Genomic DNA, 25,413 nt, shown 5'->3' on the forward strand with positions numbered 1-25,413 from the left:
GTTATTTCAAATTTATAGATCTTTTGAAAGTCTGAACTTCTCAATTTTATTTTTCTGTGTCTGACTTGTTAATTTGTGCCTTTGAGTTCCTTCTCTTCCTTTCTTGTGTTTGTTTTTTTTATCTTGGTAATGATTGGATTTGAGCTTTCGGTAGCATAAATTTTTCCTGATATTTGTGAATGCATATAAGATAGATAAAGATAATGGTTGCCCTCATACTGTTTTGTAACTGTAGTATATAATATTCTTTTGTTCATTAAATTCTTAATACGGTTTTTTTAGTTTTGACACTACTTACTACATTTACATATCAGATTGTCATTTGTCAATCGTAGGCATATACAATTTGATATAAAATATTATTACATTAAATATCAAGTAAGAAATGATTAAAGAGAGGTCTTTAATAGTCACTGCTTTTAGTATGCCTTTCTTTCCTTTTTTTTAAATAAAGATTTTATTTATTTATTCATGAGAGACACACAGAGAGAGAGAGAGAGAGAGAGAGGCAGAGACAGAGGCAGAGGGAGAAGCAGGCTCCATGCAGGGAGCCCGACATGTGACTCGATCCGAGGTCTCTAGGATCAAGTCCTGGACTGAAGACGTTGCTAAACCGCTGAGCCACCCGCGCTCCCCTAGTCTGCCTGTCTTAATGTAATTTATACTCATTGAAATTCTTTTAGATGGCTGGGTAATGTTCTATATATAGAGATATAGACATATCTATATCTCTATATACCTCACATCTTTTTTTTTTAAAGATTTTATTTATTTATTCATGAGATACAAAGAGAGTGAGAGAGAGGCAGAGACACAGGTAGAGGGAGAATCAGGCTTTATGCAGGAACCTGACGTGGGACTCGATCCTGGGTCTCCAGGATCAGGCCCTGGTCTGAGGGTGTTGCTAAACTGTTGAGCCACCCAGGCTGCCCTAGACCACATTTTCTTTATCCATGCATCGGTCAATTTCCTTGGTGCTCTTTCTATAATTTGACTATTATTGATGCTGCTGCTATAAACATCAGGATGTGAGTGGCCCTTTAAATTGGTATTTTTGTATTGTTTGGGTAAATACCTAGTAGTGCAATTGCTAGAATGTAGGGTAGTTTTATTTTTAACTTTTATTTTGGAAAATGTTTGTTTATTTCTGAGAGAGAGAGAGAGAGAGAGAGAGAGAGAGAGAGAGAGCATCCCAAGCAGACTACAGGTGAGTGGGGAATCTGAAGTGGATCTTCATTCATCTCAACCCCTGAGACCCTGAGATCACGACCTGAGCCAAACTGAAGAGGCAGATGCTCAACTGACTGTGCCACCCAAGTGCCCCTATTCTTAAGGTTCAGAGGAACTTCCATACTGTTTTCCAGATGGCTGTACCAGTTTATATCCCCACCAACAGTGCAAGAAGGTTCTCCTTTCTCCCCTCCTTGCCAACACCTGTTGTTTCCTGTGTTAATTTTAGCCATTCTGACAGATGTGAGGACGTATGTCACTGTGGTTTTTGACTTGTGTTGCCTTGATGATGAGTGATGTTGAACAACTTTTCATGTGTCTTTTAGCTATCTGGATGTCTACTTTGAGGAAGGTCTGTTATGTCCTCCGCTCATTTCTTAACTGCATTATTTGTTTTTTTTTTTTTTTTTAGTTTTGAGTTTGATAAGCTCATTATAGAGTTTGGATACTAATTTATCAGATATAGGTCATTGCAAATATTTTCTCCCATTGTGAAGGTTGCCTTTTAGTTTGTTGTTTCCCTTGCTGTGCTGAAGCTTTTTATCCTGATGAAGTCCCAATAGTTCATTTTTGCTTTTGTTTCCCTTGCTTCTGGAGACATGTCTAGCAAGAAGTTGCTGTGGCCGAGGTCAGAGAGGTTGCTGCCTGTGTTTTCTTCTAGGATTTTGATGGTTTCCTGTCTCATGCTTAAGTCTTTCATCAGTTTTGAATTTATTTTTGTGTATGATGTATTTTTGTGATTTTTGCAAATCATATGCTGTTTGTACAGAGCAAACAGTAGGGCACAGACTTTCCAAATAAGGAACCACAGTCAGAGTGGTGCAGTTTCATTCTTCTGCATGTTACTGTCCAGTTTCCCAACACCATTGGTTGAAGAGACTGTCTTTTTCCCCATTGGATATTCTTTCCTGCTTTGTTGAAGATTAGTTGACCATATAGTTGTAGGTCCATTTCTGGGTTTTTATTCTGCTCCATTGGCCTATGTGTCTGTTTTTGTACCAGTACCAACTGTCTTATGACTACAGCTTTGAAATATAACTTGATGTCTAGAATTGTGATGCTGCCAGCTTTGCTTTTCTTTTCAAGATTGCTTTGGCATGTGCGGTCTTACCTGGTTCCATACAAATTTTAGGATTGCTTGTTCTAGCTCTGTGAGAAATGCTAAGAGTGTTTGGATTGGGATTGCATTAAATGTGTAGATTGTTTTCAGTAGTACAGACATTTTGACAATATTTGTTCTTCCAATCCAAGAGCATGGAATGTTTTTCCATTTCTTTGTGTCCTCTTCAATTTCTTTCATAAGTGTTCCATAGTTTTCAGCGTACAGATCTTTTACTTCTTTGGTTAGGTTTCCTAGGTATCCTATGGTATTTAGTGCATCAACATAAAGTTTTGATTGTTTTCTTAACATAGGATTTTTTCTGTTTGCCAATGCTTTATTTAAAAACTTACTAGAAGTTGGGATTTGCAAATGTTAACTTCTGTTTAATAATGTCTCCCTCGTTTTTAGTTCTTTGTGCAACACCTCAGTCAGATGCTGAATCACCTGAAATGATCATCAAATCTTTGCAACCTAATTATTTTGATGTCTTATCCATCTGTTTTGTGGAAAATTGTCTCACATTCCCTTGCAAACAGTGGAGCACAGACTTTCCAAATAAGGAGCCCTCGTCAAGAACTATCACCTTGAAGTAATAGTCAAGCTCTATTTAGATAAACTCAGGACTCCTTCTTCCAAATTGTGTGTCACTGTGTGTGGGAGAAGGTAGGAACAAAGAAAGAAATGCAAAGGAACACGGTCTTTGTAACCATGTGTCTGTCACTACTTAGAGATATTTCCCCAATGTCCTTCTCACAGCTGCCTTCACCTCTTTATTCTTTAGGCTGTAGATGAAAGGATTCAGTAAGGGTGTGACTGCACCGTACTGCAAGGACAGGAGCAAATCCAGGGAAGAATCGGTTGTGGGCATAAGGTAGCGAATCAAACCTGAGCCAAAGAACAGGGTCACTGTAATGAAGTGGGAGGAGCAGGTGGAGAAGGTCTTGCTTCTGCCTGAGGTGGAGCTGATGCTCAGGATGGTGGAGACGATACGGGCATAGGAGAAGGAGATTGGGAGGAAGGTCCCGAGCCCATGCAGTAAGATGGAGCAGATCAAGATGTCAACATTGATGGAAATATCTGAGCAAGAGAGAGGGAAGAGGGAGGGCAGCTCACAGATGTAATGGTGTATGGTTTGGGCCTCACAGAAGTCCAGGTTAATAGCCAAAAGCACAATGATAAATGCATGAAGACAGGCCAGACCCCATGAAATCAACACCAGCTTCACACAGAACTGGGTGCTCATCACCTGGCCATAGAGCAGTGGGTGGCAGATGGCAGCATAGCGGTCATAGGCCATCACGGAGAGCAGAAAGGCTTCGGTCCCTGGTGTGATAAACGCAAAGAACACCTGGGTGAGGCAGCCCTCCACTGAGATGGTTCTCTTCTCAGACAGAAGGTCCTTCAGTAGCTTGGGCACAGTGACAGAAGAGAAGCAGATGTCTAGGAAGGACAGGTTACTCAGGAAGAAGTACATGGGAGTGTGGAGGCGGGAATCAGCCCTGATCACCAGCAGCAGCATCAGGTTCCCCATCACTGTCAGGAGGTAGATCCCCAGGAAGAGAACAAAGAGCAGAGCTTCGATGTAGGGGTCGTCGGACAGCCCAATGAGAATGAACTCCGTGATGGTGCTGTGGTTCCTCCAGGCCATTTGTGGAGGGGGTTTCCCTGGAGTAATAGAGGAATAGTGATGAGATCCCTCTCCTTCACGTCATCACTCCTCTTACCATACATCCTTCCCTGCTTCCCTATACTCTGGGTGGACACCTCAAGGCTGCCCTCACTGTCTATCAGGAGGAGTTTTTATCTTGTTTAGTTATTACTGATCTGGTTCACAGTGTTTGCACAGTTCAGAGTATCTTCTTTTTTCATCGGGATTTACCTTGAAAAATGAGTCTTGCTGGTTCACCTCCACATCCTTGCATTACATTCTATTGCATTCTTCCTAGCGTTTAGAAACCTAAAAATTCTTGCATGTATCTGCAGGGATCTTCTAAACTTTTTCCCTTCAAATTATGAATGATAGTTTTTTGTTCAAAATCATCCAATGTCTCCTTACCAGAGTTGACATCCATTCGGCCAAGTAGGCGCCTATCTTACGTGGCTGATGAAAAAAATAAATTTCTTTTAAGGTCAGAGGAAAAAGTGAATATAATATATATATATATATATATATATAGTCTGGATTGTATCCATTTTTTAAACTGCTGCAAAAGTATAAATTATAATAATATTTATGGAAAGGGGTCTACGAAGGCAAAAGTGCCTGGGGCCATGGAAGTCATAAAGTGTCACTGCTCTCTACTTCATAACAGGCATTTAGTATAATAAGACTTTATTAAATATGTTTTATTTCTTTCTTTTTTACTTAAAAAAGTTTTTAATTTAAATTTTGATTTATTAACATACAGTGTAATATTAGTTTCAGGGGTACAATGTAGTGATTCAACAGTTCCATATAATACCCAGTGCTCATCACAGCATGTACCCTCCTTAATCCCCTCACCTATTTCACCCATGGCCCCACCTACCTCTCCTCTAGTAATCAGCTCGTTCTCCATAGTTAAGAATCTATTTCTTGGTTTCTCTCTCTTTCTCTTATTTCCCTTTTGCTCATTTGATTTGTTTCTAAAATCCATGTGTGATTAAAATCATTTCATATTTGACTTTCTTTGACTTATTTCAGTCACTCTGACTAGAAAGCATTGTACTTTCTAGTTCCATCCGTGTTGTTGCAAATGTCAAGATTGTATTATTTTTTATGGCTGATTAATATTCCATTCATCTGTATCACTTTTTTTTTTATCTATTCATCAATTGATGGACACCTCGGCCGCTTTCATGTCTTGGCTATTATAAATAATGCTGCTATAAACATAAAGGTGCAAGTATCCCCCTGGATTAGTGGTTTTGCATTCTTAGGGTAAGCAATCAGTAGTGTAATTGCTGGGTCATAGAGTAGTTCTATTTTTAACTTTCTGAAGAACCTCCATACAAATATGCTTTCTTAATGACTATCTCCATTGTTTCAAGGTAGTTCCATAAGATTGGAGAGGGAATTATTAGCCTTGGGATAAGGAAGTTTATCCCCATTTTACCTGTGAGAAGTCTCATATTAAGGGATATTTGCAATGTCATATAACAACAAGTAGAAGAAAGAGGAAATACATGCCATTATTTTTTCTAATTACAATCCAATGTCTAGGCTTAGTCCATGTCATGAGGAACACTTTTCTTACCTGGGCCTTTAAATTCTTTCTCATCTGCCCTTCAACTTTTGGCCATTTTGGCTGCTTTTGATACCAGAAAGGTCTGTTTGTTTCTGTCTTTGCTCACCTTCTCCTCTATATGTTCTCCTCTTAATTCCAGAGATGCAGACTCTCATGGGCCTTCCAATGTCACCTATAGCCCTGCTCAATTCCTTATAGCCTGACCCAACTTCTCCCTCCTTGGACTCCCAGCTCTGTTCAAATCATGGGACCACTGGCTCTCAGGTGCCTTATGTCATGGTCTGATTCTGTGTCTGGCTCATGGGAGACATCTATCTGGGTTTTCCCCTCCCGATTGTGAGCTCCATGAGAACAGAGCCACAACTGGACGAGCACAGTCACAAACCAGCATATCTCTCATTCTGTCCCACCCGTTAGCTTCTGATGACCTCTCCAATCTCTGTCCAAATGAGGCATCTCCTGTGTATTTCAGAGAATTCTTGACCACGTTCAGCACCATCTCATCCCTTCCTCCATGAGCCCCCAGGTCACTGGCACCTGGAGGGAGCACGGTGGTCATTGCTATCTGCCACTCTTGTCAGGCCCCCCACTCATGAAGATTGGAGGCCACAGCTGCTGAATTTCAAGGTTGTCATCATCTGCACATACCTCACCAGCTCATGCTGCTGCCATCCTGTCTCTTCTGCTCTCATACTGGTAGACTCAAGGGAACTGTGGCCACCATTGCAAGAATGTGCTTGTGTTCTTGTTGTGGACATGTTTTCCTCTATTGTGCCCTTAGGGTCAGAGGCAAGAGGATTATTTTATACAACATTCTGGGATCCTCTTGCTCCAGATTTCAGCTGTGTAACCAGGAGGAGCAGATGGTGGGCCATTAAGTAAAATGAGGATACTAAGATTCATTTTGACCCCTAACTTCTTGGACTATGTAGGGAGTCACTGTCCTATGAGAAGATTCCTTCCTCACTTGGATGTTTAAAGCTAACGTATCAGTATTCTTTTTTGTCTGTCAGTCCACAGTCTGATCCCACAGTAGGCTTCTGTCCTCATAGAACTACTTAATCACACCCACCCAGAGAACCCGGCTTCTGACCCTTTGGGCTTTGACAGCAATGTATGACTAGGTGTAAGTTATATAAAGGAAAGCCTAACTTCTGATCCTATTAACCAGTCCACTAGTCATCTCAGTCCATCTTAGCCCTGAGTCTAGGTTACCTGTGTTGCAGGTACAGATAGTGAGATGTTCACTGTTACATGCCTGCAGGACATTAGCTTTGGTCCAGTGATGGTGAAGCATAACTGGATGGAGAAGTTACTTTTGGAATCCTGCATGGATAAAATTGCAGATACTGCTGAGAGCAAACTCTGGGTGAATCTATGCAATCCACACAACATGATATGATAAATGGAGGCCATTGTTTTTAAAAATTCATGTATTTCAAATATTTATGGATATGTCTACCTTGAAAGTCACTTCCTTTCTTCCACTGACACTGACAAGGGGCACCTGGCTACAGTACCCACAGGAGGTTCAAGTTGTCATCTGAAGAACACTGTAGTAGTTGTGCAGAATCCTTTTCTGTCCTGACATAGGTCGTATTATGTATAAACAAAGGCACCAGTTACATCTTTCATGTGATTTTTCAGGTTGCTCACAGAATGGAATCTTCCTCCCCGTTACCAATTTTGAACAATACTTCATTTCGATGTCTGGGATTTCTTTAGTGACCAGGGACTATTCTTAGCATTTACATCCTGGATCTATTAAGCTTTAAAATAAAACACTTGCAGTCATCCTTCTGAAGGGAAGATATTGGCTTCATTTAATCCTGAGCTATACCACACCGATGTCAGATGCAGAACATGGATTATGAGCAGGAGAGGATTGAGGGAAAGTAGGGAGACTGGTGATGGAAGGGTGGGAGCTGTTAAAGGAGGGGATTTCAGCAGTGTCTTAGATGAACACCTGTGTCATTATTTTGCCACCTGGGACACTTCACATTCCTCGGACACCTGGATATTTGATCAATTTCTCTTACAAAGCTATATGGCAGGATATGATTTTGTGGCTTTCAGGAGGTTAACTAAGATCAGCATCTTCTCCAATGGAGCTGCTAATATAGTAAATCACAGATTTATTTTTCAGACTTAAGGATGAAGCCCAAAGTTGAGAACAACTCTGCTGGAGCTATGATCACCCAATCTTGCCCAAAGAGGAAGCTATTTGACAGCCAGTTACCATTAAGAGGGAGTGTTGGTGTGTGGAAAACTTACCTGCACATTGGCTGTTCAAAGCTGTCTTTGGAATGAAGAAATGCCTGAAGGTTGTGTGCAGAAGGTCAGGCTAGACAAGGTGGCTCTCGGGAACCTATGAGCTGGTGTGTGGCAAACAAACCCTAGGTACTAGGTGCATAGGGTGAAATCTGTGTGGAGGAGAAGCATATCAGCACTGGGAGCAGGTGGGACCTGAGACAAACTTGATCCACTTGAAGTGATTCTCAGAGCTGTCCTCTCCTCTCCTCTCTCACACTGTTCACAGTGTCTCATGGTGACTAGTTCTCAGGTGACTAGGTGACTAGTAGTCAGGTTCTCCTTGACTTGAATATCAAGGAAAGGAAGTCTACTGTGCTTCTGTGTACTGGGCAAGCAGGAAAACAGGTGGCTCTGATAGTGTGATCCGCATTTCTGATTGTCCTCTTTCTTTGCAGGCGTCAGTGTTTTTCAACCCTTTGGGATCTGATCCCAAAGATTCTCTGAACCCATGAGAAGATTGATGCCTAAACTTTAAAGTGTACTGTCTTCGGTGAGGCAGGGAGGGAGAGAAAGTGTCCAAGGCAGCTGGTACAGCCTGGGAAAAACCCAGGCAGAATTGAAACATACAGAGAACATCCCAGGCAGAAAAATTCTAGGACCACCAGAATCACAGAGAAGATATTACCATTCCCTTGGCTTTTCTTGGAGGAGGCAACTCCACGTCTTCCGTCTTCACCATCAGGACCAGACACTTGGTAGTTAATCCCAGTAAGAGAAGCCCTGTCACAAGCATCTCTTTACAGAGCACATAGCCTGTTCCCTTGGCTGTCAGTGAGTGAAGGAAGTTAGAATAGGGGAAGCTCTGGAAGCACTGGATCCATCAGAGCATCAGGATTATTTTCCAGAACCCCTAAATAGAGGGGTGTCATTCTGCAATGGAGGCCACTCTATGGAAGGTCAAGGACAATATTTCCAAACTGCTGATATTCTGAACAACAGACACACATTTCATGAATACCTTCTCTCCTGATCTCAGGGGCAGTAGTGTGCTAGGTCTTCCTTTATGCTCTCTGTGCTTCTGAATGCTCTTCTCAGAGTGTCACTGAAGGAAGAGAGAATTGACCAGAACCAATCAAAAGGCTGCCTGTACTTCAGCAGCCATGGGGTGGTGTGGGCCCCCAGGGGAAGCTGGGCTGCTGCCCTGTAATCCCTGAAGTCCCAGCCTGAAGCTGAGCTCTGGACTCAGTAACCACAGCTTGCACTTAACTAGAAAGGTAAATGTAGTTGGAGGTACAGGAGTTCTCTCCAGGGTGATATTTCAATTTTGTGAATTAAGGCAATTATTTATAGTCTAGGAGAGGACAGCGGGAGGCCAGAACACCTGTGCCTTTCTGCCTGTATCCCTTTGTTTCTCTTGGGCCCTGTAAATGTCATTCCTTGAGTAAGGTTAAATTCAGACCTGAAATCCTGACTGCTTAATATGTGACAGCTCGTCAGCTAATGAAAATCTCACTTCTAGGAAGCTAGAGGTACTCCTTGTAATAAAGGCCATTTTAGTGTGATTTTTGGTATTTGGAAAGCTTTGATCCTTGGCTGGCACTGCATCTGTAAAATATGGTTGTAAGTAAGGTAAGAGGCAGTTCGGGACTTGACATGAATAGGTGAGCAGTGGAATAGCTGCTGGAGCCCTAGAGCACTTTGGCTCAGCCTGGAAGGGATAGGACAAGGGTCTTACTTGGTGGAGGACCTCTTTTGAGCCCCCACTGAACATGGAGGAGGTCCTCTTTTATATATATATGTATATATATATATATATATATATATAAAATATTATAAATGGCATGATTATGCTTTATTGGAGAGATCTGCCAAACAGATGAAGGCAGCCTAGTGGGCATCTTACACTTCCTTCTTTGCCTAAGAAAGATCAACTGGAACCCAGGTTCCTCTGGGCAACTTTATATTCTCATCCCTCAAAAAGGTGTGGGGGAGGGGGGAAACTCCAACCATTTCCTTCAGCCACTTCTAGTCTGTTAGAGATTGAGCCCCTCAGGTGTAACTTTTTGTTTTCCATAAAGAACATTTCTTTAGATTTTTTGAGGTCTTCATTTGTTACTTGCATTCTAAGTTCTTTCAAGGCCATCAGACCAGCTTCTGTATGGATTGCCTGATGTCAGCCCCAGAGAGGTCCTCTTTAGCCATGATCAAGTCATCCAGGGTTACATCATCAGCCAACATCTCCCTGCTTGTGGAATCTGACAGATGTGCTTCTAGTCCTTTTTGGGGCAAGGGTAGTTCAATTATCCTGTGCATGAGACCTGGTCTGACAAGCACTGGATCCAAAGTTTCTGTTTAGTTTGTGACCGTGACATTTTCTTTCTTTCTTTTTTTTAAAATAAATTTATTTTTTATTGGTGTTCAATTTGCCAACATACAGAATAACACCCAGTGCTCATCCCATCCAGTGCCCCGCTCAGTGCCCATCACCCAGTCACCCCCACCCTCTGTCCACCTCCCCTTCCACCACCCCTAGTTTGTTTCCCAGAGTTAGGAGTTTCTCATGTTCTGTCTCCCTTTCTGATATTTCCCACTCATTTTTTCTCCTTTCCCCTTCATTTCCATTCACTATTTTTTATATTCCCCAAATGAATGAGACCATATAATGTTTGTTCTTCTCCGATTGACTTATTTCACTCAGCATAATCCCTCCAGTTCCATCCACGTCGAAGCAAATGGTGGGCACTTGTCGTTTTTAATGGCTGAGTAATATTCCATTGTATTCACAAACCACATCTTTATCCATTCATCTTTCAATGGACACCGAGGCTCCTTCCACAGTTTGGCTATTGTGGACATTGCTGCTAGAAACATCGGGGTGGTGTCCCGGCATTTCACTGCATCTGTATTTTTAGGGTAAATCTCCAGCAGTGCAATTGCTGGGTCATAGGGCAGGTCTATTTTTAACTCTTTGACGAACCTCCACACAGTTTTCCAGAGTGGCTGCACCAGTTCATATTCCCACCAACAGTGCAAGAGGGTTCTCCTTTCCCTGGAAGAGATTATTTCAGAGCATGAGAAACCAGTCATTGGGTGTAGGATGCCCAGGTTTAAATTGGTCCAAACCAGTTCTGGACCCTAATCACGGAAAAGCCGAATATATAAATGTGCACTGGCCTGGAATCTCTACTAACATTTTTCCCTTTTAGCATTTTCAGGATTTAAGACCCAACACTGCTTTACCGTGTTGGATCAGCAAACACTGTAGATTCTTATAAGCACCAAGAACAGGGAAATAGACAATTGTCATGCAAAGAGACTCCTTAAGGACATGCAAATAGACAATTGTAAGTAGCAAAGCTGAAGGTGAATTCATCTAGAGAACATTGCCTTGTAAAGTGAGAGACAAAAATGACAGGTCATTTGCAAATATCTTCTCCCATTCTGTAGGTTGTCTTTTAGTTTTGTTTACTGTTTTTTGTTTGTTTGTTTGTTTTGCTGTGCAGAAGCTTCTTATCTGATGAAGTCACAATAATTCATTTTTGCTTTTGTTTCTCTTGCCTTCATGGATGTATCTTGCAAGAAGTTGCTGTGGCCAAGTTCAAAAAGGGTGTTGCCTGTGTTCTCCTCTAGGATTTTGATGGAATCTTGTCTCACATTTTGTTCTTTCATCCACTTTGAGTTTATCTTTGTGTATGGTCTAAGAGAATGAATGGTTAGTTTCATTCTTCTGCATGTGGATGTCCAATTATCCCAACACTCCTTATTTGTTCTTTAGCCTGAGATGATGAGTGTAAAAAGCAAACACAAGATAAAGGAGATTGAAGTTTACCATCTCCTCATCAAGACTTGGGAGACTGAGTTTTCAGAGTTTTAGTATTTTCGAATGGTTTCATTTATGTAAAGCTCAAGAACAGGCTAAAGTACCGGTATTTCTTCTATTAGCTTTGGTTTGTGTTTTATAAGACTATGATCCCTAGGAGGAAGCCACCTGGAGAAGTGTTTTGTGCCAGTGTTAGCCTATGGATAGTTCAGCTGTGGGTTGGACATACCTTGGACCCATAAACTACCCAGGTTCGCTTTCCAAACCAATTTTTCTCCTGGTTTTACGCTTATGGTTTCTTTTATAATTGAAGATGCCGTTAATGACAATCATCAGGAACTGAAAAAAATAAAAATATTTAAAAAAGGTTTTTAAAATTTATTCATGATAGACAGGAAGAGAGACAGAGAGAGAGAGAGAGAGAGAGAGAGAGAGAGAAAGGGAGAGAGAGAGGCAAAGATATAGGCAGAGGGAGGAGTTGGCTCCCCACAAAGAGCCCTATGTGGGACTTGATCCTGGACCCTGGGACAACACCCTGAGCTGAAAGCAGACGCTCAACCACTGATACACCCAGGCATCCCTGAAGAAACAAAGATTTATTACTTATAAGACCTGGAAATTTCATAGATCACTAGGTCCACCTGGTGAAGTCTTTGGGGGAAGGGAGAGAAGGAAAGAATGCCTCTTTTTCCTTTTACTTGGGTCAAGGTTGAGGACCTGGGGTTTCCTGGGCTCCCTTTCTGTTGGTGAATTTTAACACAAGAGTGGGAATTTAAAGTTCGGGGAGAGAAAAAAACAAAAACAAAAACAAAAGAATATGGAGTTGAAATTGTCAGCTGTGGAAAAGAACCAATATCTCTGTATCTGGTGGATTCCTGTCCTGGCAGTGGGTTTATTCAAGATGCCTAAGCAACCAAAGCATAAGTCAGGCATTACAAGAGAGAACACAGCTCCCAAGGCTTACCCTACAGCAAGGAGGAGGATGAAATCTAATGCATGAAGATGGCACAGCAGATGGATGGGAAGAAGCCACTTCATTGATGATTTGATTGAGTTACTCAACTAACTGGAGCTATGTATCTCCAGACCTGTTGCTAGTTCAGTGATAAATCTTCAGTTTCTGTTATTGTTAATCACATTTTGGTCACTTGAAGATGCCTAATGAATACATACTCTGCTGAGTCAAGCACATCTTGTGTCATTTTTGTTCAGTTTTGTTGCTTTGGTCTGCTCGTTTGAGCTCTGTGTGCTTATGAAGTTTAATCCTGATGTTTATATATTGATCTTGCTATAGCAAATGGCTTTTCGTATGATATATCTTTTTGGTTATATATAGATATATATATCTATTGCTATCGACTAATAGAAAAACTACTGATTGTAAGAGTATTCAGCAATTTTTTCCCTTTCTGAATTCTCCTGGAATGCTGATAAATTCTCATTTCTGATTGAGATTTCTTAGATTTCTGGGTAGATAATCATGATGAACTCTGATATTTGTAGATCCCTCTCTTGCAATTGTAAATGTCATCTTCTAATCTTGTCTCACTGCTTTGGAGGGAAATTGCATCATCTTCTCAAGTAATATGAGTAGCAGTGCTGTTTTATTACACTGTAATTACTTCAGTCTGGTATTATCTGTTATCATGAAGCATGTGGTTGAATATTATTTAATGTTACATATTTTGTATTTAAAGAGAGAATCATCAGAATTTTTTCGTTAAATATTTGAAGTGAGTGGGAAATAACAGAAAGGGAGACAGAACATGAGAGACTCCTAACTCTGGGAAATGAACTAGGGGTGGTAGAATTGAGGTGGGCCGGGGGTGGGGGTGACTGGGTGATGGGCACTGAGGGGGGGCACTTGATGGGATGAGCCCTGGGTGTTATTCTATATATTGGCAAATTGAACACCAATAAAAAATAAATTTATTAAAAAAACAATGTTGAATTTTATATTTATGCCTATTAAGATTCTATAGTAGGGTGGTCATAATATTCTCATTTAATCTATTGATTTGAGAATTCAAACCAATAGCAAAGTTTTCTTGGTCATGGATTACTATTTAGATTGTTATTCTTCCAGCATACTTTCAGGTTCAGAGGATTAATATCTCATTTAGAATTGTCATCTGTATATTCATTAGAGATAAATGATTTTTCAGGTTTTGAATCAGAGTTATCATAGCTCTGAAAATGCATTGGCAGTTTTCCCTCTGATTCTGTGCTCTAAACAATACATATAACATTGAAGTTGGGAAGCCTGGGTGGCTCAGCAGCTTGACGCTACCTTCATTCAGCCGGGGTGTGATCCTGGAGTTCCAGGATCGAGTCCCACATCGGGCTCCCTGCATGGAGGCTGCTTCTCCCTCTGTGTCTCTGCCTCTCTCTGTGTCTCTCATGAATAAATAAAATCTTTAACACTGAAGTCTGAACTCATCTGAAAAACTGTCTGTGCTTGTTGCCCTTTTGAGCTACTTAGAAAAATTAATTGAGGTGCACCTGGGTGGCTCATTGTTGACTGTCTGCCTTCTGCTCAGGGTGTGATCCTGGTCAAGGTTTCTTGCCTGGAGCCTGTTTCTCCCTCTGTCTGTGTCTCTGCCTCTGTCTGTGTCTCTCATGAATAAATAGATAAAAATCTTTAAAAAAAAAAGAAAAATTAATTTAATTTAAATTCAATTAATTAACACAGTGTATTATTAGCTTCAGAGGTAGATTTCACTGATTCGTCATTTGTATGTAACACCCAGTGCTCATTACATATCATGCCCTCCTTAATGTCTATCATCTAGTTACCCCATCCCCTTGCTTACCTACCCTTAGCAACCCTCAGTTGGTTTCCTATAGTTAAGAGTCATTTATGGTTTGTCTCCCTTTATGATTTTGTCTTCTTTATTTTTCCCTACCCTCTCTTATGATCCTCTGTCTTAAATTCCACATATGAGTGAAATCATATGATAATTGTCTTCCTCTGATTGACTTATTTTGCTAAGCATAGTACCCTCCAGTTCCATCCACCTTGCTGCCAATGGTAAAATTTCATTTTTTTTAAATGGCTGAGTAATAGTCCTTTGTATGTATGTAGCACATCTTCTTTATCCATTCATTTGCCAATGGACATCTGGGCTCTTTCCATAGTTTGACCATGCTCTTTCCATAGTGTGACCATTGGGGTGCAAGTGCCCCCTTGGATCATTACATTTGTATCTTTTGGGTAAATGCCTCGTAGTGTAATTTCTGGGTTGTGGGTAGCTCTATTTTTAACTTTTTGAGGAACTTCTGGTACAAGAGAGCTTGGTTCTTGTCTCAGGGAGTGGAAGAATGAATCTCGTGGACAAAGGAGAGTGAGAAAAGATGATAGACGTTTATTATGCAAGGATACAGAAAATGCTATCAGGAGTGAGGGGGTTCCCAACAGAGTTGCCATTGAGGGCTTTTTTGGCTGCCTTTTATTGAGAACCTAACCAGGGAGTTTATGGCCTTGAGATTTCCTGTGCTGTCTCGAGTGAATGACATATGGCTGTCTTTTAGTCTGGTGAGTATTTGTGATTACTTTGTAGCTGTCATAGGAAGATAACATTTTGGAGCCAGGGGGCCAGATTTACCTCCTTTTCTCTGTTTTTGTTGCCTTATCTCTAGTATCCTTGGGATTTATGGGAGCCTGACTCTGGGCCTTTCCCTAATTTTACCCTGCCTAGCTCCATCTGTTCCTAACTCAACTCCATACTGTTTTCTAGACTGGTTATACCAGCTTGCATTCCTCTCAGCAGTGTAAGAGCACCAGCAGTGTACCTTTCCCTGCATCTTGAGGTAATTCTTTGTTTGTTTTTCATCTATATTTGCTGTTACTTCCCGTTCTGTGGACCATTTATTCATGTTCTTTGCCATTTTTCTTCTGCAGTGTTTTTGTTGCTGCTCTTTTTTTTTTGTATATGTTTTTATTGGAGTTCGATTTGCCAACATATAGCATAACACCCAGTGCTCGTCCTGTCAAGTGCCCCCCTCAGTGCCCGTCACCCAGTCACCCCCTCCCCACCTTCCCTTTCAGTACCACTTGTTCGTCTCCCAGAGTTAGGAGTCTCTCATGTTCTGTTGCCTTCTCTGATTTTTCCCACTCATTTCCTCTCCTTTCCCCTATAATCCCTTTCACTATTTTGTATATTCCCCATATGTGTGAAACTATATGATGATTGTCCTTCTCCGATTGACTTATTTCACTCAGCATAATACCCTCCAGTTCCATCCCCGTCGAGGCAAATGCTGGGTATTCCTCATTTCTATTGGCCGAGTAATATTCCATTGTATACTTAGACCACATCTTCTTTATCCATTCAGCTTTTGATGGACACTGAGGCTTCTTCCACAGTTTGGCTATTATGGACATTGCTGCAGTGAACATTGGGGTGCAGGTGTCCTGCTGTTTCATTGCATCAGTATCTTTGGGGTAAATCTCCAGCAGTGCAATTGCTGGGTCATAGGGCAGATCTATTTTTAACTCTTTGAGGAACCTCCACACAGTTTTCCAGAGTGGCTGCACCAGTTCACATTCCCACCAAGAGTGCAAGAGGGTTCCCCTTTCTCCACATCCTCTCCAACATTTGTGGTTTCCTGCTTTGTTAATTTTCCCCATTCTCACTGGTGTGAGGTGGTATCTCATCGTGGTTTTGATTTGTATTTCTCTGATGGCAAGTGATGCGGGGCATTTCCTCATGTGCTTGTTGGCCATGTCTATGTCTTCCTCTGTGAGATTTCTTTCTTCGTTTTTTTTTTTCTGTGAGATTTCTGTTCATGTCTTTTGCTGTTTCATGATTGGATTTTTTTTGTTTCTTTGCCACTGAGTTTAATAAGTTCTTTATAGATCTTGGATACTAGCCCTTTATCTGATAGGTCATTTGCAAATATCTTCTCCCATTCTGTAGATTGTCTTTTAGTTTTGTTGACTGTTTCTTTGGCTGTGCAGAATCTTTTTATCTTGATGAAGCCCCAATAATTCATTTTTGCTCTTGTTTCCCTTGCCTTCATAGATGTATCTTGCAAGAAGTTGCTGTGGCCAAGTTCAGAAAGGGTGTTGCCTGTGTTCTCTCTAGAATTTTGATGGATTCTTGTCTCATATTTAGATCTTTCATCCATTTTGAGTTTATCTTTGTGTATGGTGTAAGAAAATGGTCTAGTTTCATTCTTCTACATGTGGATGTCCAATGTTCCCAGCACCATTTATTGAAGAGACTGACCTTTTTCCAGCTGATCGTCTTTCCTGCTTTGTCGAATATTAGTTGACCATAGAGTTGAGGGCCCATTTCTGGATTCTCTATTCTGTTCAATTGATCTATGTGTCTGTTTTTGTGCCAGCACCACACTGTCTTGATGATCACAGCTTTGTAGTACAACCTGAAATCCAGCATTGTGATGCCCCTGGCTCTGGTTTTCTTTTGATCTAATTCAATAAAAAAAGCCCTTGGCTATTCGTGGTCTCTTCTGATTCTACACAAATCTTATTTGTTCCAACTCTCTGAAGAAAGTCCATGGTATTTTGATAGGGATTGCATTGAAGCTGTAAATTGCCCTGGGTAGCATAGACATTTTCACAATATTAATTCTTCCAATCCATGAGCATGGAATATTTTTCCATCTCTTTGTGTCTTCCTCACTTTCTTTCAGAAGCGTTCTGTAGTTTTTAGGGTATAGATCCTTTACCTCTTTGGTTAGGTTTATTCCTAGGTATCTTATGCTTTTGGGTGCAATTGTAAATGGGAGTGACTCCTTAATTTCTTTTTCTTCAGTCTCATTGTTAGTGTATAGAAATGCCATTGATTTCTGGGCATTGATTTGGTATCCTGCCACCCTGCCGAATTGCTGTATGAGTTCTAGCAAATTTGGGGTGGAGTCTTTTGGGTTTCTTATGTACAGTATCATGTCATCTGTGAAGAGGGAGAGTTTGACTTCTTCTTTACCAATTTGAATGCCTTTTATTTCTTTTTATTGTCTGATTACTGAGGCTAGGACTTCTAGTCCTATGTTGAATAGCAGTGGTGAGAGTGGTCATCCCTGTTGTGTTCCTGATCTTAAGGGAAAGGCTCCCAGTGTTTCTCCATTGAGAATGATATTTGCTGTGGGCTTTTCGTAGATGGATTTTAAGATGCTGAGGAATGTTCCCTCTCTTCCTACACTCTGAAGAGCTTTGATCAGGAATGGATGCTGTATTTTCTCAAATGCTTTCTCTGCATCTATTGAGAGGATCATATGGTTCTTGTTTTTTCTCTTGCTCATATGATCTATCACATTGATTGCTTTACAAGTGTTGAACCAGACTTGTGTCCCGGGGATAAATCCTACTTGATCATGGTGAATAACCTTAATGTACTGTTGTATCCTATTCGCTAGTATCTTGTTGAGAATTTTTGCATCCATGTTCATCAGGGATATTGGTCTATAATTCTCCTTTTTGGTGGGGTCTTTGGTTTTCGAATTAAGGTGATGCTGGCTTCATAGAACGAGTTTGGAAGTATTCCATCTCTTTCTATCTTTCCAAACAGTTTTAGTAGAATAGGTATTGTTTTTTCTTTAAACGTTTGATAGAATTCCCCAGGGAAGCCATCTGGCCCTGGACTTTTGTGTCTTGGGAGGTTTTTGATGACTGCTTCAATTTCCTCCCTGGTTATTGGCCTGTTCAGTTTTTTTGTTTCTTCCTGTTCCAGTTGTAGTAGTTTGTGGTTTTCCAGAAATGCATCCATTTCTTCTAGATTGCCTAATTTATTGGTGTATAGCTGCTCATAATATGTTGTTTAAATGTATTTCCTTGGTATTGGTGGTGATCTCTTCTATTTCATTCATGATTTTATTAATTTGAGTCTTTTGTTTTTCATAAGGCTGGCTAATGGTTTATCTATCTATTAATTCTTTCAAAGAACCAACTCCTGGTTTTGTTGATCTGTTCCACAGTTCTTCTGGTCTGTATTTCACTGAGTTCTGTTCGAATCTTTATTAACTCTCTTCTTCTACTGGGTGTAGGTTTTATTTGCTGTTCTTTCTCCAGCAACCTAAAGGGGTAAGGTTAGCATGTGTATTTTAGTTTTTTTTCCATTTTTTTGAGGGGTGCTTGTATTGCGATGTATTTCCCGCTCAGGACTGCTTTTGCTGTATCCAAAGATTTTGACCAGTTGTATCTTCATTCTCATTAGTTTCCATGAATCTTTTTAATTCTTCTCTAATTTCCTGGTTGACCACTTCATCTTTTAGCCTGATGGTCTTTAACCTCCAATCCAAATTTGAATTCCTTCCAATTTTCTTCTTGTGATTGCGTTCTAGTTTCAAAGCATTGTGGTCTGAAAATATGCAGGGGACAATCCCCAATATTTTGGTATCAGTTAAGACCTGATTTGTGCCCTAGTATGTGGTCTATTCTGGAGAAAGTTCCATGTGCACTTGAGAAGAATGTGTATTCAGTTGCGTTTGGATGTAAAGTTCTGTAAATATCTGTGAAATCCATCTGGTCCAGCGTATCATTTAAAGCTCTTGTTTCTTTGGAGATGTTGGGCTTAGAAGATCTGTCATTTACAGAAAGCACAGTGTTGAAGTCTCCCAGTATAAGTGTATTATTATCTAAGTATGTCTTAACTTTGGTTATTAATTGATTAATATACTTGGCAGCTCCCACATTAGGAGCATAAATATTCATGATTGTTAGTTCTTGTTGGATAGACCCTTTAAGTGTGATATCGTTCCCTTTTCATTGCTTACTATAGTGTTTTGGATAAACTTTAATTTATCTGATATGAGGATGGCTACTCCAGCTTTCTTTTGAGGACCATTTGAATGGTAAATGATTCTGCAACCTTTCATTTTCAGGCTGGAGGTGTCCTTAGGTCTAAAATGAGTCTCTTGTAGACAGCAAATAGATGGGTCTTGCTTTTTTATACGGTCCAAAACCGTGCATCTTGTGATAGAATCATATAGACCATTCACACTCAGAGTAACTATTGAAAGATATGAATTTAGTGTCATCGTAATACCTATTCAGTCCCTGTTTTGTGGATTATTTCTTTGGGCTTCCTCTTTCTTTTACAGAATCCTCTTAATATTTCTTGCAGAACTGATTTGGTGGTCACATATTCTTTCAGTGTCTGCCTATCTTGCAAGCTGTTTATCTCTCCTTCTATTCTGAATGAGAGCCTTGCTGAATAAAATATTCTTGGCTGCATGTTCTTCTCATTTAGGACCCTGAATATATCCTGCCAGCCCTTTCTGGCCTGCCAGGTGTCTGTGGAGAGGGCTGCTGTTAATCTAATATTTCTCCCCATATAAGTTAGGGATCTTTTGTCTCTTGCTGCTTTAAGGATTTTCTCTTTATCTTTGGAATTTGCAAGTTTCACTATTAAATGTCGGGGTGTTGAATGGTTTTTATTGATTTCAGGGGGTAATCTCTCTATCTCCTGGATCTGAATGCCTATTGCATCTCCTCAAGTTAGGGAAGTTCTCAGCTATGATTTGTTCAAATACACTTTCTGTCCTCTGTCCCTTTCAGCGCCCTCTGGAACCTCAATTAAATGTAGATTTTTCCTTCTGAGGCTGTCATTTATTTCCCTTAATCTTTTTATTTATTTTTTTCTTTTTTTCCTCAGCTTCCTTCCTTGCCATCAACTTGTCTTCTATCTCACTTCCTCTTTCTTCTACCTCATTAACCCTCATCATTAGGACATCTAGTTTGGATTGCATCTCCATTAATTGATTTTTAATTTTGGCCTGATTAGATCTAAATTCTTCAGTCATGAAGTCTCTTGAATCTTTTATGCTTTTCTCAGAGCTATCAGTAGCTTTATAATTGTGCTTCTGAATTGGCTTTCTGACATCGAATTGTAATCCAAATTCTGTAACTCTGTGGGAGAGAGTACTATTTCTGATTCTTTCTTTTGTGGTGAGTTCTTCTTTCTAGTCATTTTGCTCCATGCAGGGTGGCTAAAATCGAGTTGTACTGGAAAAAGGATGAAAAAAAAAAAAAAAAAAAGAAAAGAGAAAAACAAACAAACAAAGAAAAAGGAAGGGTATCCTCTGATTCTATATACTGTAAGTCCCTTGACTTCCCTGGAGCTTTTCAGCGTTGCTGGGTCAAGAATTTGCTCTTCCCCTGTCCTTCCAGCTGGTCTTCTGAGGGAGGGACCTCCTGTGCTGATTCTCAGGTGTGTGCACCTGGGGGAGATGACCCGTGCCCGCTGGGTGCTGGGCTCAGTGAGGGCTGTTTACCCCGTGAGGCCCCTGCTCCCTGGCAGCCCTGCTCCCTCCCAGGCACAAGGTGACACCAGGAGGAACAACAGTGGCAGCGGCCCGCTCTACAGCCCTGGAGTCAGCTCTCGTGGGAACTACCACACCTCCCAGTCCACACTGGCCTGGATGCTCCCGGCCGGGGGGGCACTGACCTGCACAGCTCAAGGGTGCCCAGTGGCAGGAGCGACCTTGATGTTCTGTGTCCTCCCGGCCTCCACCTGTCCTAAGGGGAGTGCAGGATCCTGGGCTGAATCCCCTGGAACCCTGGGCTCTGGGGCCTGCACTGCTGGAATCGGCCCCCCCGGGGTGCGCAGCCTCCTCTGCCCCGAGTCGCCGCCCGAGCTGTCCCTGGGCCTGCCGGCATGCGCTGCAGCCCTTTAGGGAGCTTGGCCGCGTGGTGTGGCGTGCTCTCCCCCGGGGAGCAGGTCCTCTGTTAGTGCCCCCGGGAGCCTGAGGGCATCCCCCCTCTCCTGGGATCCTGCCTGAGCTCCCTGCAGGCGCCTTTCCGTTGGGAAGATTGGTAAAGCTCCTGCTTCTCTGGGACTGAGCTTTCCTGCCCTGGAGGCTCCCTTTGCCCCCCTTAGCCTGGCTCCTCGCGGGGGCCCCTCCCACACTGGATTCTTTTTTTTCTTAATTTTTTCCGACTTCCTTCCATGTTAGAAGCATGAACTCGTCTCCCTGTAGCATTCCAGCTGTTCTCTCTTTAAATCTCAGGCCGCATTTGTAGGTTTTCAGGATGATTTGAAAATTATCTATGTAAGTGGTGGGTACAGGTGACTTGGGGACCCTACTTTTCCGCCAACTTGCCCTGCCCCCATTAGTCGGCCTTTCTTAATGTAATATATACTCCTTGAAATTCTTTTAGATGGTTGAATAGTATCTTCTTTATCCATTCATCAGTCAATGGCCTTTTGGCCTCTTTCTATAATTTGGCATATATTGATGCTGCTGCTATAGACATCAGGATGTGTGTGTCCCTTTAAATCAATATTGTGTATTGTTTGTGTAAATGCCTGGTAGTGCAATTGCTAGAGTGTAGGGTAGTTTTATTTTTATATTTTGTTTCGGAAAATATTTATTTGAGAGAGAGAGAGAGAGAGAGAGAGAGAGCATCCCAAGCAGACTACAGGTGAGTGGGGAATCTGAAGTGGATCTTCATTCATCTCAAGACCCTAAGATCACAACCCGAGCCAAACTGAAGAGTCAGATGCTCAACTGACTGTGCCACCCAAGTGCCCCTATTCTTAGCTTTTAGAGGAACTTCCATACTGTTTTCCAGATGGCTGTACCAGTTTATATCCCCACCAACAGTGCAAGAAGGTTCTCCTATCTCCCCTCCTTGCCAACACCTGTTGTTTCCTGTGTTAATTTTAGCCATTTTGACAGATGTGAGGACGTATGTCACTGTGGTTTTTGACTTGTGTTGCCCTGATGATGAGTGATGTTTAACAACTTTTCATGTGTCTTTTAGCTATCTGAATGTTTACTTTGGAAAAGGTCTGTTCATATCCTCTGCTCATTTCTTAACTGGATTATTTGTTTTTTTGGTATTGATAAATGTGATAAATTCATTATAGATTTTGGATACTAATTTATCAGATATAGGTCACTGCAAATATTTTTCTCCCATTGTGAAGGTTGCCTTTTAGTTTGTTGATTGTTTCCCTTGCTGTGCTGAAGCTTTTTATCTTGATGAAATCCCAATAGTTCATTTTTGCTTTTGTTTCCCTTGCCTCTGGAGACACGTCTAGGAAGAAGTTGCTGTGGCCAAGGTCAGAGAGGTTGCTGCCTGTGTTTTCTTCTAGGAGTTTGATGGTTTCCTGTCTCATGCTTAAGTCTTTCATCACTTTTGAATTTGTGTATGATGTAGGAAAGTGGTGCAGTTTCATTCTTCTGCATGTTACTGTCCAGTTTTCCCAACACCATTGGTTGAAGACACTGTCTTTTTCCCCATTGGATATTCACCCTGCTTTATTCAAGATTAGTTGACCATATAGTTGTAGGTCCATTAATGGGTTTTATTCTGCTCCATTAGCCCATGTGTCTGTTTTTGTACCAGTATCAACTGTCTTATGACTACAGCTTTGAAATATAGCTTGATGTCTAGAATTGTGATGCTGCCAGCTTTTCTTTTCTTTTTCAAGATTGCTTTGGCTATGTGTGGTCTTATCTGGTTCCATACAAATTTTAGGATTGCTTGTTCTAGCTCTGTGAGAAATGCTAGGAGTGTTTGGATTGGATTGCATTAAATGTGTAGATTGTTTTCAGTAGTACGGACATTTTGACAATATTTGTTCTTCTAATCCAAGAGCATGGAATGTTTTTCCATTTCTTTGTGTCCTCTTCAATTTCTTTCATAAGTGTTCAATAGTTTTCAGAGTACAGATCCTTTACTTCTTTGGTTAGGTTTATTCCTAGGTATCCTATGGTATTTAGCACATCAACATAAAGTTTGGATTGTTTTGTTGACATACGATTTTTTCTATTTACCAATGCTTTATTTAAAAACTTACTAGAAGTTGGGATTTGCAAATGTTAACTTCTGTTTAATAATGTCTCCCTTGTTTTTAGTTCTTTGTGCAACACCTCATCAGATGCTGAATCACCTGAAATGATAATCAAATCTTTTCAACCTAATTATTTTGGTGTCTTATCCAAATGTTTGTGGAAAATTGTCTCCTCATTCCCTTCCAACCAATGGAGCACAGACTTTCCAATAAGGAGCCCTAGTCAAGAACTATCGGTTTGGAGTAATAGTCAAGCTCTATTTGAACAAACTCAGGAATGTTTCTTCCAAATTGTGTGTCACTGTGTGTGGGAGAAGGTGGGAACAAAAAAAGAAATGCAAAGGAACCCAGTCTTTGTAACCATGTGTCTGTCACTACTTAAGAGATATTTCCCCAGTGTCCTTCTCACAGCTGCCTTCACCTCTTTATTCTTTAGGCTGTAGATGAGGGGATTCAGCAAGGGTGTGACTGCACTGTACTGCAAGGACAGGAGCAAATCCAGGGAGGAACCGGTTGTGGGCATAAGGTAGCGAATCAAACCTGAGCCAAAGAACAGGGTCACTGCAATGAGGTGGGAGGAGCAGGTGGAGAAGGTCTTGCTTCTGCCTGAGGTGGAGCTGATGCTCAGGATGGTGGAGACGATACGGGCATAGGAGAAGAAGATTGGGAGGAAGGTCCCAAGCCCATGCAGTAAGGTGGAGCAGATCAAGATGTCAACATTGATGGAAATATCTGAGCAAGAGAGAGGGAAGAGGGAGGGCAGTTCACAGGTGTAGTGCTGTATAGTTTGGGCCTCACAGAAGTCCAGGTTAATAGCCAAAAGCACAATGACAAGTGCATTGAGACAGGCCAGACCCCATGAGATCAACACCAGCTTCACACAGAACTGGGTGCTCATCACCTGGCCATAGAGCAGTGGGTGGCAGATGGCAGCATAGCGGTCATAGGCCATCACTGAGAGCAGAAAGGCTTCGGTCCCTGGTGTGATAAACACAAAGAACACCTGGGTGAGGCAGCCCTCCACTGAGATGGTTCTCTTCTCAGACAGCAGGTCCTTCAGTAGCTTGGGCACAGTGACAGAAGAGAAGCAGACGTCTAGGAAGGACAGGTTACTCAGGAAGAAGTACATGGGAGTGTGGAGGCGGGAATCAGCCCTGATCACCAGCAGCAGCATCAGGTTCCCCATCACTGTCAGGAGGTAGATCCCCAGGAAGAACACAAAGAGCAGAGCTTCGATGTAGGGGTCGTCGGACAGCCCAATGAGAATGAACTCTGTGATGGTGCTGTGGTTCCTCCAGGCCATTTGTGGAGGGGGTTTCCCTGGAGTAATAGAGAAATAGTGATGAGATCCCTCTCCTTCACGTCATCACTCCTCTTACCATACATCCTTCCCTGCTTCCCTACCCTCTGTGTGGACATCTCAAGGCTGCCCTCACTGTCTATCGGGAAAAATTTTTATCTTGTTTGGTTATAACTGATCTGGTTCACAGTGTTTGCATACTTCAGAGAATCTTCTTCTTCCATAGGAATTTACCTGGAAAAATGAGTTTCGCTGGTTTACCTCCACATCCCTGCATTAAGATTCTATTGCAATCTTCTCGCATTTAGAAACCTAAAAATTCTAGCATGTATCTGCAGGGATCTTCTAAATTTTCTCTTCAAATTCTGAATGATAATTTTTTGTTCAATCATCCAATGTCACCTTACCAGAGCTGCCATCCATTAGGCAAAGTCGGTGCCTATCTTACATGGCTGATGAAAAAAATAAATTTCTTTTAACATCAGAAGGAAAAGTGAATATAGTACAGTCTGGATTGTATCCATTTTAAAAACTGCTTCAATAGTATAAATTATAATAATTTTTATGGAAAGGGGCCTATGAAGGCAAAAGTACCTGGGGCCATGGAAGTCATAATGTGTCACTGCTCTCTACTTCATAACAAGCATTTAAGTAAAATAAAACTCTATTAAATACACTTCTCAGTGACTATCTCAATTGTTTCAAAGTAGTTCCAT

General features: G+C 41.3%; 2 protein-coding genes and 1 pseudogene across 2 annotated transcripts; all 3 read right to left on the minus strand.

Annotated features, from left to right (window-relative positions):
• Positions 1-3,056: 3,056 nt before the first annotated feature.
• LOC112920982 (olfactory receptor 8S1-like) lies at positions 3,057-3,980 on the minus strand. The gene has a single exon (XM_026000017.2). The coding sequence runs from the start codon at positions 3,978-3,980 to the stop codon at positions 3,057-3,059; it is 924 nt and encodes a 307-aa protein (XP_025855802.2).
• Positions 3,981-9,845: 5,865 nt separating this feature from the next.
• LOC140599818 (26S proteasome regulatory subunit 4-like) overlaps positions 9,846-25,413 on the minus strand; it is a 46,359-nt pseudogene continuing 30,791 nt past the window's right edge.
• On the minus strand, positions 23,696-24,700 carry LOC112921236 (olfactory receptor 8S1-like). Its single transcript, XM_072767872.1, has one exon. The coding sequence runs from the start codon at positions 24,698-24,700 to the stop codon at positions 23,696-23,698; it is 1,005 nt and encodes a 334-aa protein (XP_072623973.1).

The sequence above is a fragment of the Vulpes vulpes genome, chromosome 8 (genome assembly GCF_048418805.1).
Source record: "Vulpes vulpes isolate BD-2025 chromosome 8, VulVul3, whole genome shotgun sequence".
Classification (NCBI taxonomy): domain Eukaryota; kingdom Metazoa; phylum Chordata; class Mammalia; order Carnivora; family Canidae; genus Vulpes; species Vulpes vulpes.

Bases quoted from the DNA above. Each gene is read 5' to 3' on its own strand.
- LOC112920982 (XM_026000017.2), bottom strand. From the start codon at position 3,980: ATGGCCTGGAGGAACCACAGCACCATCACGGAGTTCATTCTCATTGGG.
- LOC112921236 (XM_072767872.1), bottom strand. From the start codon at position 24,700: ATGGCCTGGAGGAACCACAGCACCATCACAGAGTTCATTCTCATTGGG.